The sequence below is a fragment of the Hylobates moloch genome, unplaced genomic scaffold (genome assembly GCF_009828535.3).
Source record: "Hylobates moloch isolate HMO894 unplaced genomic scaffold, HMol_V3 SCAFFOLD_27, whole genome shotgun sequence".
In the NCBI taxonomy this organism is placed as follows: domain Eukaryota; kingdom Metazoa; phylum Chordata; class Mammalia; order Primates; family Hylobatidae; genus Hylobates; species Hylobates moloch.
In genome coordinates this window covers 3,488,484-3,503,120 of record NW_026652302.1, presented here as the reverse complement: position 1 = coordinate 3,503,120, position 14,637 = coordinate 3,488,484, and the positions used below count along the sequence as shown (strand labels likewise).

Here is a 14,637-nt window from a genome sequence, read left to right as displayed (position 1 = left end):
AATGAAAAATACTAGGCCACTCTAAAACATGGTTTGGCAGTTTCTTACAATGCTGAGCAGTCTTATCATATGATTCAGCAAACCCACTCCTAGATATCTACCCACTGATATAAAAATTCACACCTACACAAAAATCTGCACACCAATGTTTATTCATAATCACCCAAACCTGGAAGCAATCAAGATGTCTTTCAACAGGCAAATAAACAAAATGTGGAACATACATATAATGGAATATCATTCAGCAATAAAAAGAAATTACAGCTACAGGAAAAAACATAGATAGATATTAAATATATTGTTAAGTGACAGAAGCCAGTCTGAAAAGGCTACACACTGTATGATTCTAATTACTTGACATTGTGGAAAGGCAAAACTATGGAGATGATAAACAGATCAGTGGTTGCCAAGGGTTTGAGGAGTGGGAAGGGTTGAATAGACAAAAGACAGAGGAGTTTCTAGGGAGGTGAAACTAGTCTAAATGAGACTATCACAATGAATACATGACACTGTGCATTATCAAAATCCACAGAACTTTATATTACAAAGAATATATTTCCCATATATATATATAATTAATATAAACGTGTATTTCTTTGTTTTGCCAGCTAAGTAGGCCTACAAGCAACAATATCCCAGAAGGAAGAGGCACACTCACTACCCAGATCTTGATTTCTAATACCATTCTACAATGAAATCAAACAGAGCTCCTTGGAGAAATGTCCAATTTTAGCGTGGAGGAAGGAAACATAAAAGATGATCTCGGAGCATCTTGTAGTACCAGAAAGTAAGGAAGTGCTCAAAAACAAACTAAAAATCACACACACAAAGATGGGGGGATGTCAAAGAGACACATAAGAGAAGTCACTGAAAGAATTCTCAATGGCCAAACCTGAAATAAACTGAACAAGAAAATAAAGTAGTAAAATATTTAAACCAAAGTATAAAATAATATCCGTGAATTCACATATATATAAATAATTGAATAGGTAAATAAATGAGGGAGAAGAGACAAATCCTCCATATAAATACATTGCAGAAAATTAATGTAGATATTCTGCCCTCAAGCAGGCAGAACATAACTTCTCACTTTTTAAATGTGAGCAGTGCACAGTGACTTCTTCTGAAAGACTACAGTATGGAAATGTGGGGAAAACACAACTTTTACAGCAGAGAAAACTAACAAATATGACTTCAACTACATGATCAAAGTCATCACAAACGGTAGTAAGTGATGTTAATAGTATAGATCCTTGATATGATGTAATAAGGAAGACACTTTACTTCGATGGTCTTCCCAAAAACCCATAATCCAAGTCTAATGATGAGAAAAAAACACCAGAAAAATCCCAATTGAGCAACTTTCTGCAAAATACCTGATGAATACTATTCAAAACTTTAAAGGTCATTGCAGAAATACATAAAGTCTGAGAAACTATCACAGTCATAAATAATAAATGTAATGTGGTCATATAGATAAAGTATTGGAAGAGAAAAAGTATGTTAAGTAAAAATAATGAAATATGAATGAAATCTGGATCCCAGTTAATAATCATGTATCAATATTGGTTCCTTAATTCTCACAAGTGTCATACTAATATAAAATATTAACAACAGAGGAAACTGGGTAAGGAGTATATAAGAACTCTCTGTACTGTCTTTGCAACTTTCCTGTAAATCTAAAATTAGTAATCAATACCCTAATTTTTTTTCAGGAAGGAATGTGCTGGCCTAAATAAAGCACTTTCCCAGTGATATGGTTTGATTTTTGTCCCCACCCAAATCTCACATCTGAACAGTAATCCCCAATGTTGAAGGAGGGGCCTGGTGAAATACGATTGAATCACAGGGGCAGACTTCCTCCTTGCTGTTCTTGTGAAAGTCAGTTCTCATGAGATCTGGTTGTTTAAAAGTGTGTAGCACTTCCCCCTTCTCTCTATTCCTCCTGCTCCAGCCATGTAGGACGTGCCTGCTTCCCCTTTGCCTTCTGCCATGTTTGTAAGTTTCCTTGACCTCCCAAGCCATGTTTCCTGTACAGCCTGGAGAATCATGAGCCAATTAAACTTCTTTCCTTTATAAATCACTCAGTCTTACGTCATTCTTTACAGTAATGCAAGAACTGACTAATACAGAAAATTGGTTCTGGGAAGAGATGCATTACCATAAAGATACCTGAAAATGTGGAAGCAGCTTTAGAACTGGGTGTTGGGCAGAGGTTGGGACAGTTTGGAGGACTCAGAGGAAGCAGGAGGATGAAGGAAAGTTTGGAACTTCCTGGAGACTTGTTGAATGGTTATGACCAAAATGCTGATACTGATATGGACAGTGAAGTCCAGGCTGAGGTGGTCTCAGATGGAGATAAGGAACTTACTGGAAACTAGAGTAGTCACTCATGTTGTGCTTTAGCAAAGAGACTGGCATCATTGTGCTCCTGCTCTAGAGATTTGTGGAAATCTGAACTTGAGAAAGATGATTTAGGGTATCTGGTGGAAGAAATTTCTAAGCAGCAAAGCATTCAAGATGTGGTCTGGCTGCTTCTAACAGCATATGCTCATATTTATGAGCAAAGAGATGATCTGAAACTGGAACTTATACTTAAAAGGGAAGCAGAGCATAAAAGCTTGGAAAATTTGCAGCCTTGCCATGTGGTAGAAAATAAAAATCCATTTTTAGGGAGGAATTCAAGCCAGTTGTAGAAATTTGCATAAGTAAAGAGGAGTTGTATATTAATAGCTAACACAATGTAGAAAAGGCCTGCAAGGCATTTCAGAGACCTCCATAGCAGCCCCTCTCACCACAAGCCTGGAGGCCTAGGAGGGAAAAATAGTTTCATAGGCCCAGAGCCTCATTACCCTGTACAACCTCAGGACACTGCTCCCTGAATCCCAGCTTCTCCACCTCCAGCCTTGGTTAAAAGGGTCCCAGATACGTCTCAGTCCACTGCTCCAGAGGGTGCAAGCCATAATCCTTGGAAGCTTCTATGTGATGTTAAGCCAGCTAGTGTACAGAGAGCAAGAGTTTAGGCTTGGGAGCCTCCACCTAGATTTCAGAGGATATTTGGAAACACCTAGATATCCAGGCAGAAGTCTGCTGCAGCAGCAGAGCCCTCAGTGAGAACGTCTACTAAGGCAGCGCACAGGGGAAATGTTGAGTTGGAGCCCCCAAACAGAGTTCCCACTGGGGCACTGCCCAATGGAGCTATGAAAAGAAGGCCACTGTCGTCTAGCTACCACAATGGTAGATTCATCAACAGCTTGCACCGTGGGCCTGGAAAAGCCACAGGCACTCAATACCAGCTCATGAAAGCAGCCATGGGGGCTGTACCCTGCAAAGCCACAGGGGCAGAGATGCCCACGGCCTTGAAAGCCCACCCCTCACATCAATGTTACCTGGGTGTGAGACATGGAGTCAAAAGAGATTATTTTGGAACTTTAAGATTTTATGGCTGCTCTGCTGGGTTTTGGACTTGCGTGGGGCCTCTAACCCTTTTGTTTTGACTAATGTCTCCCTTTTGGAATGGGAGTACTTAGCCAATGTCTGTACCCCCATTGTATCTTGGAAGTAATTAAGTGGTTTTGATTTTACAGGCTCCCAGGCAAAAGGGACTTGCCTTGTCTCAGATGAGACTTTGGGCTGTGAACTTCTGAGTTAATGCTGAAATAAGATGAGACTTTGGGGGACTGTTGAGAAGAAAAGATTGTATTTTACAGTGTGAGAAGGACAAGAGATTTGGGAGGGGCCGGAGGTGGAATGATATGGTTTAGATTTGTGTCCCTGCCCAAATTTCATGTCTGAATTATAATTCCTAATGTTGGAGGAAGGGCCTGGTGGAAGGTGATTAAACCATGGGGGTGGACTTCCCCTTTGCTATTTTCATGATGATAGTGAGTAGGTTCTCATGGGATCTAGTTGTTTAAAAGTGTGTAGCACTTCCCCCTTTCTCTCTTCCTCCTGCTCCAGCCATGCGGATTGTCCCTGCTTCCCCTTCATCTTCTGCCATACTTGTTAGTTTCCTGAGGCCTCCCCAGCCATGTTTCCTGTACAGCTTGCAAAACCATGAGCCAATTAAACCTCTTCTCATTATAAATTACCCAATCTCAGGTACTTCTTTATAGCAATGCAAGAACTGACTAATACACCCAGTCTCTTCTGCAGCAGAGGTAGTCAAACACAATAGTTCTGGCCAATTCTAAACATAAAACAAAGTGGGAGTGTGGAGGTATTCTGGTGAAGTTTTTGTTTCCTAGATTACAGGGAATACCCAAGGATGACTCTTCCACTCTTCCTTCTTCTCCCTTATTCCACTAAATGCACATGTGATGAACAGAGCTGCAGCAGCCATCTTGTTGCCTTAAGGGAAAAGCCAAGAGAATACAGTGTGACACTGCATGTGACATCCAATTTAGGCATATAGTCCTGAGCTTCTTGTGGGAAAGCCTAGCTTGATAGAGTCAATTATCTTGAGAAAATAAAGCCAAGACCTGAGAAAAGCAAATCTGAGAACGAGAGAGTGAGAGCTAGAAAGCAAGTGAGGAGAGAGAGGCTGTACTCCATGCTTCTTTTAGTTTGGTTACATGAATTGATTTTTTAAAATTATTTTTAGACTGGTTCACATTCAGTTTCCATTACTTGCAATTAAAGAGTCCAATCCAGCATAATTAATGTGATTTTTAGACTGTAATAAGTGATACAAGAAAAAGGAACAGATGTTATGAGAAAGAATCAGAAGGTAGTTAGGGAAGCCTTCTAGAAAAGCAACATGAAAGAGGAAACCTAACAAATAAATACATGTCAGCCTGCAGAGGAGTTGAAAGAAAGGTTTCCCACCTGCCTCCTTCAACCCCTTCCCATCACCAACATGGAATAAGCATGCTCTAAACACAGTAGGGAAAGGGTTTCCTGGAAAGGACCCTAGTGTGGGTGTAGGAGCTGGAGACTGGGTGAAACAAATCCTGTGATGTCTACAGACCCACCCAACAGACCTACAGGTAAAGAAAAAGGAAACTCCATTCAACAATAAAATATACTAAATTATCCCACCTCATGATAAAGTTCTTTTTACTTTGCCAATGATAACGATTTTAAGCCTACTGGCTCCCCAGCCACACACCCTGAGCGGAATTTTATCCTTCACAAAATCTGCCAAATTACACAGTATTCCATGAGTGTTCTCCCATTTAGAGGAGGTTTTCAATAAACATAACAACTTCAACAGAAAACCAGCACAGTTACCCCTACTGATCAGCATATCCTTCATTCATAAAAATGAATGGATATCCAAGGACAACCAGATACTGGAGAAAAATCAATGGAATAAAAAAGCCATCATGAAAAAACAATTGACTACAGAGCATATGTATGTTTATAGCAGCAAAATTCACAATTGCAAAGATATGGAACCAACCTAAGTGCCCAATGACTAATGAGAACACAGGAACAGAAAACCAAACGCCGCATGTTCTCACTCATAAGTGGGAGCTGAACATGGAGAACATACGGACACAGAGAGGGGAACATCACACACCAGGGCCTGTTGGTGGATGGGGGTTGAGGGGAGGGAACTTGGAGGATGGGTCAATAGGTGCAGCAAACCACCATGGCACACGTATAATACTTATGTAACAAAACTGCACGTTCTGCACATGTATGTCATTTTTAGAAGAAATTTTTTTAATGAACAACAAAAAAAGAATTTTTCCTTGCAGTGGTACAGTTTTCATGTAACAAAATTTTATTTCCTTGTTTATGAGTCTAATTGCACTATGTGGTTTCCTAATAATCACAGGAAAAAAATAATAACTAGCCCTTATTTAACATTTACCATATGTCCTCTTCTAAGTTCTTAATATATATCCATATTCTACAAAATACAGTTCATTTATTAGGCAGCTTGGTCCTTTCATTGTGAGCTGAGGTGACACGCCTCAAATCCCACACTGGTTGGTGAGCCCAGGCAATCTGGCTCCAGAATCCTTGCATTAAACACTTGGCTACCCTGCTTCTCATAAAGCTGTTAATTTACGATGCTTAGAATCAGTCTATTTACCTTAAACAAGAAGGCACTGTAACAATTAGAAAACAGAATATAAATCATATAAAACTTGATAATGTAGAAGTCATAATAAACCAAAGTGAGGAGACAGGAAGAAATGTGTAATATTTTTCTTATCCTCTCTTATAGGAGTAACTTCCTAGAAAGTTAACAGTCAACTTTTAATACAAAACTGAAAATATTTCCTGCTTGGATGGTAAAGAAAAATATTTATCAAAAAAACTGAAAATAATAGTAAAAAAAAATCAGCAGGGAAGACAGAGTGAACTTGAGGTAAATTCCTCATATTTCATAACAGGTGTGATGGTTAATTTTATGGGCATCCAGTAGCTGTCAATATTTATTGCCTAATTTTAATTTTTAAAATTATATATAACTTATATGGTAACTATTAGAAAAATTAAAAACAAAAGTTTGTGATACCTTAAGAAATAGCAACATAAGCAAACTATTAACAGCATAGGGAGGACTATCAGAAAAGCTAAAGAAAAGAACTAGGGAAAGGGAAGATCTTTGTTTCACATCATTTGCATTTTTATTACAATTATCAGATATTATTTTATTTTAAAAAATAATACTACAATACTATGAATAATAGTAATATCCTGTAAAGAAAGGATAAACTGAAGAGGGTATCCTTCAATTCTGTCATGGTAAAATAACAGACCAATAAATGCTACCAGACCATAAGCCCAGTGAGGTACAAAAAGAGAACAAGGATAATATATAAATACATTCCACTCTAATCTTCTTTACCGATTCTTTGTTTCTACATCATTACAGGCTAAATGGCCCATTTTTTTTTCATATAAACTTCTAAAGAGACATTCATTTCATTGACTTCAACTATTGAGTCACACCCACTCCAGTCTACAACCTTGCACATTTCCTTTAAAGAAAGGGGCTGTCTCAATTCAGACACTGTTGGCGGGAGCCGCCATTAGTTATCACCCTTTTAGGGCATAATTTAGCAGTCTTTAATGAAGTGTTAAAAAAAAAATGACTGCATTTTGACCTAATAATTTCACTTCTTTGAATCCACTCTGCAGAAACACTCCCGAATGTTCAAAGATACCTGTAAAAGGAAATTTCAATTAAGCTACTACTGTTTACGACAGAGGAAAACTGAAAAGAACCTAAATGCACATTGGTAGATGCAGAATAATTTGTTGCCATTTAAAATATATATCTACATGTAAAATATGTATCTACATGTAGTGACAGTGAAAGATGTCCCTAACATATTGTTAGGCAAGAAAAGCAAAAATTCAGAATTACTATACAATTTTTGTAAAAAAAAGTATGCATATATCACATACATAAATGTGTACAAGCAGTGTGCTTAAGATGTGTGGAGAAAACACTAAGTTTTCACTATGTACATTTCTTTATTATTTTACAACCAGCATGTATTGTTTTAGTATTTTAAGAAATCAGGTCATGTCTCAATTGTCATATACCTGGGATTAAAAAAGAAAAAAAAATCCAAAAAGGGAAATATTCAACGTCTTTCCATTAGTTCATTCTCAATACCTAAGAAAAAAAATCTAAGTAGCACGTTGCTGTCTATGATTAGCGAAAACGCTAGTTTTGTTGGTTGGATCGTTTTGGGGTTTTTTTAGTGAATTAGAGCAGGAAAATGAGGACACAAAACCTAACTAAGGCGGAGTTGGGCTGTTGAAGCCATCAGCGGCGCGCGGCTGGGCAGCCAAGGGACCCGCGAAGGGGGTACTCGGAGGGCGAAGAGCACTCTGAGGGCGAAGGGGGCCCCGGGCGGGAGACGTAGGGCACTGGCCCGTGACGCAGGCGCGGTTGGAAAAAAGCTGAGGACTGGGTGTACGGAAACCAGGTCGGAGGGGCAGGCAACCGAGTGGGCGGGAAGGCGGCCAGGAGCGCTGTACGGGTCTAGGGAACCAGTAGGAAGCCGGAGGCGCGGCTGGCGGCGACAGCGTGGCCGGCAGAGCAGGGTCAGCCCAGGTCGCCCGGGGAGTGCGCAGGGACGCGGGCAAAAAGCCCAGGACGCGCGCCGCCGGGGCCTGCGGGGCCTGCCCGAGGCCGAGGCCCAGGCCCCGGTTGCGGGTGTGGGCCGGAGCTCCCGCTCTGCACAGGGGCAGGCGTCTACTGGCAATACCTTCCCAGGAGAGCTCTCCTCCCGGCTCCCGCTTCAGGAACTTGTACCAGAACGTGTCCACGCGGCCCGGCTCCGCCCCGTCCTGCGCCGCCTCCTCAGCCGCCAGCTCCACCTCCCCGAGCCACAGGCCCGGCTCCTGCAGCGCCAGCGCCCCGGCGCCCGCCGCGGTGCCGGCTGGCCTCAGGCGTACGGCACCGCGCGGCTCCCAACGCCCCAGCTCGGGGCGCGACCCCACCACCAGCAGCTCCGGCCGGGCGCCGGCCACGGCTGGCGGCACCACCACCCCGAAGCGGAAGCGCATGGCGGGCGGCGGCGGCGCGAATCCACGGGCACTGAGTTCCCGCGGCCGGCAGGCGCAGCCAGAGCGCGAGGCGGCCGCGGCGATTGGGCGGCGGTGCGGGAGCCCCGGGCACCGGGGAGAACACGTGCCGTTCTGCGCCTTCTTTGGGATGCATCACGCGGCTCCCGAGCCCAGGCCTCGTCCAGGCCGGCGGGAAGGGGGTCAGCAGAGCCGCCAGCCGCCTCTTTGTGCCCCGCAGCCCCGCGGGCGGCTGATTTCTACCTGTGGGCGCTGGGGACACGCGAGCGGAAGAAATGGAAGAGAAAACGGGGTTCGGGGAGGGAGGAAAACTTCTAAGCCAGGCGATCGTACAGTCCTCTCTCCAAGAGACTGGAAATTAACTTTATGAGGATCGTAAGGAAGGGAATGACCTCTAGACAGCCGCCTTCTAATTGTGAAACAGGGGAAGATCTTGGACCCGGTCTCTGGAGCGCTCCCTATCTTAACCAGGTCACTTACTCTAGCAGGTCTCCGGTTCTTTGTCTGTAAAATAAGGGTGTAAAATAATGATCTTTCTAGACCCTACCAGCTCTAAAGGATATCTGATTGGTGGAGATCACCCAAGACCCGGAGCTGATGCAAAACATTACATACCATTCCCTTGTCTGAAAAGCCACATCACTTTCTTTTTTCAAAAACTATATTTTTAGTATGTGTAAAGTAAGTTTGGAGTAAATACTTTCAAGTCCTTTTCAAGGTCAAAACGAAAACTAATTCTGTGACTGTATATGTATGCTTTTTTTTTTGAGACAGAGTCTCGCTCTGTCCAAATGTATGCATTTTTTAATGGAGTAAATTAACAAAAACGGTTTAAAATTTACTTTCGGTAAAAGTCAGCACTATTTTTTCAACTTAAAACCTTTTTGGGTTTTAAGTTGAAACAGGTTTTTTAGCTGTCTGGCCCAAATCCAAAATACGTGTATCTTGGTGGAAACTTCAATTTGTCACTGCCATAAGACAAACGAATGTCCTGATACTTTTTGATTCTTTAACAAAATTATCCTTGTATTCTTAGGTTTATATATTCACTAATATTTAACATAACACAAATCTGTTATGTGACTTAAAGACACACAAAGGCATTTTTACCAGTATTTGGAAGTTTGTGAATAGTAAAAGGGGAACGGGCCAAAATTTCATGTGTTGAGAATATATCATAAGTAAAACAGAAAGTGCAAAAATGTAAACTACACAAACTCAATCTCTTGTGGAACAATTAGAAAACTAATAATACATTTTACTCTTGAATATTGATATTCCACTCGAAGTTTGGTTGGTTGCTAAGCTTAAGGATAAACACTGTGAAAAATGTGAAGATAGAAGGGCTGGCCAAACACAGCTGATTCGGCAGCAAATCAGACATAAAATCACAGTGGCATGTGAGTCGGTTTATTCAAATTGCTGTTAAAAGATATTCTTAGAGTAAGTTTAGGAAAATAAGAGTCATTTGGCGATGCAGAGAGGATTTTGTCTAAAGTGGAATCCAGACTCCAGTGAAAGTTCTCATTGCTTCAGGACCCGGGAGCTAATAGCTCCGGACTTTCTCGTGCTCCACTGTGCTGCCTATGTTGTGTGCTTCCCAAATGGCATTATTCCCACCGGCTCTTCCAGAGTGAGTTCTGCCCATTCTGTAGATGAAACAGTGGCAGAAAAATTAAACAATATCTTTGTTCAACGGACATTGTTTCCTTTACTCCTCTCTCATCATAAAGAGGTTGAAATAATTTTAACCATTGGAAGAAGTAACCCTCTTAAGCCCCTAAACAAAATATGTAATAGCTTATTTTATGGCAAGGATTTAAATAAGGTGTAAATTGGATAGCTGCACTGTGTAGTAAGTAAAATGCAACTGGAAAGGAGAACAAGACCAAAATAGAGCTTAAGGGACATATGTCAAGGCCTTGATCATATTTTGACGGTCAATCATTTGGATGTATAAGTATTAACCATGATAATATCCATTGAGCCTATATGGGCCAGGCACATGGTTTTTGTACTTGTATTATCTTAAGTCTCTCACCAATCCTATAAGGTAACTACAGTTGTTACCCCCATTTTTAGATGTGAGGATACTGCAGCACAAAAGGGTCCAATGAACAGCCCACAGCAAGGAAGGGGCAGAGCCAGGGGCTAAAAGGCATGCATTCAGCTTATAGATACAGATACAGATATAAATTCTGATAAGGAGAATCTGTTGCAGAATGCATCTAAATTCTAGCATATTTAAATGTTATTCTCTGTCAGCTCTTAATTTAAAAAAATTAAATTCCTGTCATTATTTCTTGTAACTAACTTCATCCTTAGAAATTAAAGAACAAATGAATCATGAGTGGCAGTCTAAACGGATCAATGACTCTGTAAAGACACATATATCCTAGCATTTGGAGAGGATTTAGCTGCAGGTTCTTGGAAATTATAACTTTTATGACTTTTTATACCTATGTGTTGGCAATGGAAACAGATTTAAGAAGCCAAGGTGAAGAATTTTACCCGTTTTTAAATTGTGTTAGTTTTAGATCTTTTTTCTTGTCGGGTCCTCCATATGAGATTTCTTTTTACATTTCAAAGAATCATGGTATTTATTAAAAGGGATTGTTTATGAAATCCATTTGAGGTCAGATTCTTGATGCTATGGGTACAAGCTAAATTTAGAGCAAGAATCAGTCCAGTAGAGTAACATAATTCTGATAATGATTTTTAAGAGACGAAATCGATTTGTTGTCACTGAATTTCATTTTTATAATGCTATCTTATATATAACTATAAACTTTCCTGAGGAATGGGTGATAAATTCAAATGTAGAGTTTCAAGATCCAATTCAAATGTAAATTCTTTTGAAGCCCCCTCAGGGAAAGCTATTAGTTCGATCTTGGGAGATTTATGCTTTCTGAAGCAATTTTTCACTAGTCAGTGAGTTATCATAAATCTTTCCTTGTAGTATTGTATATGTATATACACATTCACTGATGTAAACCATATTTTATCCACATAGTTCAGGGACTGTTATAAGTATTAGTTTATTACTCAACAACACATATCTAAAAGTTAAATGTGTCGTATATACTATGCAATTTTGTAGCATTAAAAAAAAAAAACCCTTTCAGAGAAAGTTTGAATACAGCTTAAAAACTTTTGCGTGTTACAGCTAACTTTTTTCTGGATTGAAAAAGTATGGCTTAGGCTACCTCATAAGTTGGGGTTCCCATGGGTTAGAAACCCCTTTGGGAATCTAGAACAATAGAAGGATATAAACTAAACTAAGGCTTTGCCCCAAAATCCCACTACATTCCTCAACTATTGTAAAAATTCATGTCATTTTTGATACATATAAAAATCTCTTGTCTCTAGTCAATTCCAATAATTCCAATTCCCATCCATCCCACCGTAGAGAAGTTTTGCATCTTCAGTGCATCACCACTGGCCTGTTTTGTCATTCTTTCTTTGCAATTTACCTTATTAAAATATTAATTTTTAGGAATGCTCCAAGCATGAAATTGCAATGAAGCCTATGCCCTTTCAAAAGACATTGACCTGCCCTTTCCGTCACACACTGCCATCTTTGTGAAATCTACACCTCCTCCCCTTCACTTCTCCTTTGAGAACCTCTACTCAACAGGTCATTCAAGCCTGGGTTTTCCTAGGCAATGACCTAAAATGACTTTGCCTGGGGAAAATAGAGTGCCAAGCCAGGTGGCTGTACCTCAAGGTTAGAAACACTGGTTTAGAGCTTCCTTCAGCTGTAAAAAGATCCTCCTAGGTCTGAGTAACTTGAATGGCAGGCTGGTTAATACCCTTCCCAAACAGTGGAGAGCATGATAACTCAACCCTTAGGAATAAAAGAATGGTGGCTGGAAGGGAAGATTTGAAACTCCCAAAGGAACATTCAAAGACTTTGAGAAAAAGGAAAGAGGCTAGCTGAAAGCAGAGCTTACTCATTTACACTTTATAGAGAATGGAGACTGTTGGCAGGGCAAACCTGATAAGTACTTTTTAAAAACATTATTCTACTTTAAGTTCTGGGATACATGTGCAGAACGTGCAGGTTTGTTACATAGGTATACACCTGCCATAGTGGTTTGATGCACCCATCAACCCGTCATCTACATTACATATTTCTCCTAATGTTATCCCTCCTCTAGCCCCACTCCCTGATAGGCCCTGGTGTGTGATGTTCTTCCCTGTGTCCATGAGTTCTCATTGTTCAGCTCCCACTTATGAGTGAGAACATGTAGTGTTTGGTTTTCTGTTCATGTGTTAGTTTGCTGAGAATGATGGTTTCCAGCTTCATCCATGTCCCTGCAAAGGACATGAACGCATCCTTTTTTACAGCTGCATAGTATTCCATGGTGCATATGTGCCACATTTTCTTTATCCAGTCTATCACTGATGGCCATTTGGGTTGTTTCCAAGTCTTTGCTGCTGTGAATGGTGCTGCAATAAACATACGTGTGTATGTGTCTTTATAGTAGAATGATGTAAAATCCTTTGGGTATATACTCAGTAATAGGATTGCTGGGTCAGATGGTGTTTCTGGTTCTAGATCCTTGAGGAATCACCACACTGTTTTCCATAATAGTTGAACTAATTTACATTCCCACAAACAGTGTAAAAAGATTCCTATTTCTTCACATCATCTCCAACATCTGTTGTTTGCTGACTTTTTAATGATTGCTATTCTAACTGGCATGAGATGGCATCTCATTGTGGTTTTGATTTGCATTTCCCTAATGACCAATGATGACAAGCTTTCTTCATATGTTTGTTGGCAGCATAAATGTCTTCTTTTGAGAAGTGTCTGTTCATATCCTTTGCCCACTTTTTGATGGGGTTGTTTGGTTTTTTCTTGTAAATTTGTTTAAGTTCCTCATAGATTCTGGATATTAGTCCTTTGTCAGATGGATAGATTGCAAAAACATTCTCTCATTCTGTAGGTTGCCTGTTTACTATGACAATGGTTTCTTCTGCTGTGCAGAAGCTCTTTAGTTTAAATATACCCCATTTCTCAATTTTGGCTTTCGTTGCGGTTGCCATTGCTTTTGGTGTTTTAGTCATGAAGTCTTTGCCCATGCCAATGTCCTGAATAGTATTTCCGGGGTTTTCTTCTAGGGTTTTTATGGTTTTAGGTCTTACATTTACGTCTTTAATCCATCTTGAGTTAATTTTCATATAAGGTGTAAGGAAGGGGTCCAGTTTCAGTTTTCTGCATATGGCTGGCCAGCTTTCCCAGCACTATTTATTAAATAGGGAATCCTTCCCCCATTTCTTGTTTTTTGCCAGGTTTATAAAAAATCATGTGGTTATAGATGTGTGGCATTATTTCTGAGGCCTCTGTTCTGTTCCATTGGTCTATATATCTGTTTTGGTACTAGTACCATGCTGTTTTGGTTACTGTAGCCTTGTAGTATAGTTTGAAGTTAGGTAGCATGATGCCTCCAGCTTTGTTCTTTTTGCTTAGGATTTTCTTGGATATACAGGCTCTTTTTTGGTTCCATGTGTAATTTAAAGTAGTTTTTTCTAATTCTGCGAAGGAAGTCAATGGTAGCTTGATGGGGATAGCATTGAATCTATAAATTACTTTGGACAGTATGGCCATTTTCACAATATTGATTCTTCCTATCCATGAGCATAAAATGTTTCCCCATTTGTTTGTGTCCTCTCTGATTTCCTTGAGCAGTGGTTTGTAGTTCTCCTTGAAGAGGTCCTTCACATCCCTTGTAAGTTGTATTCCTGTGTATTTTATTCTTTTTGTAGCAATTGTAAAAAGGAGTTCACTCATGATTTGGCTCTCTGTTTGTCTATTATTGGTGTATAGGAATGTTTGTGATTTTTGCACTTTGATTTTGTATCCTGAGACTTTGCTGAAGTTGCCTATCAGCTTAAGGAGATTATGGGCTGAGATAATGGGGTTTTCTAAATATACTGTCATATCATCTGCAAGCAAAGACAATTTGATTTCCTCTCTTCCTAGTTGAATACCCTTTATTTCTTTCTCTTGCCTGATTGGCCTGCCAGAACTTCCAATACTATGTTGAATAGGAAGTGGTGAGAGAGGGCATCTTTGTCTTGTGCTGGTTTTCAAAGGGAGTGCTTCCAGCTTTTGCCCATTCAGTATTA

At 40.3% G+C, this 14,637-nt stretch overlaps 1 protein-coding gene across 7 annotated transcripts in view; it reads right to left on the bottom strand.

The window, feature by feature from the left end:
• Positions 1–8,754, bottom strand: part of LOC116463091 (laforin) — a 358,522-nt gene extending 349,768 nt beyond the window's left edge. For all 7 annotated transcript variants that reach the window (XR_009211986.1, XR_009211987.1, XM_058434474.1 and 4 more), the window contains exon 1: positions 8,184–8,754. Coding sequence is in view for 5 of the 7 variants with exons in the window: in XM_058434474.1 (XP_058290457.1) it covers positions 8,184–8,484 (301 nt within the window). In the remaining 2 variants the exon portion in view is untranslated. The remainder of the gene's footprint in view (positions 1–8,183) is intronic.
• Positions 8,755–14,637: the final 5,883 nt, after the last annotated feature.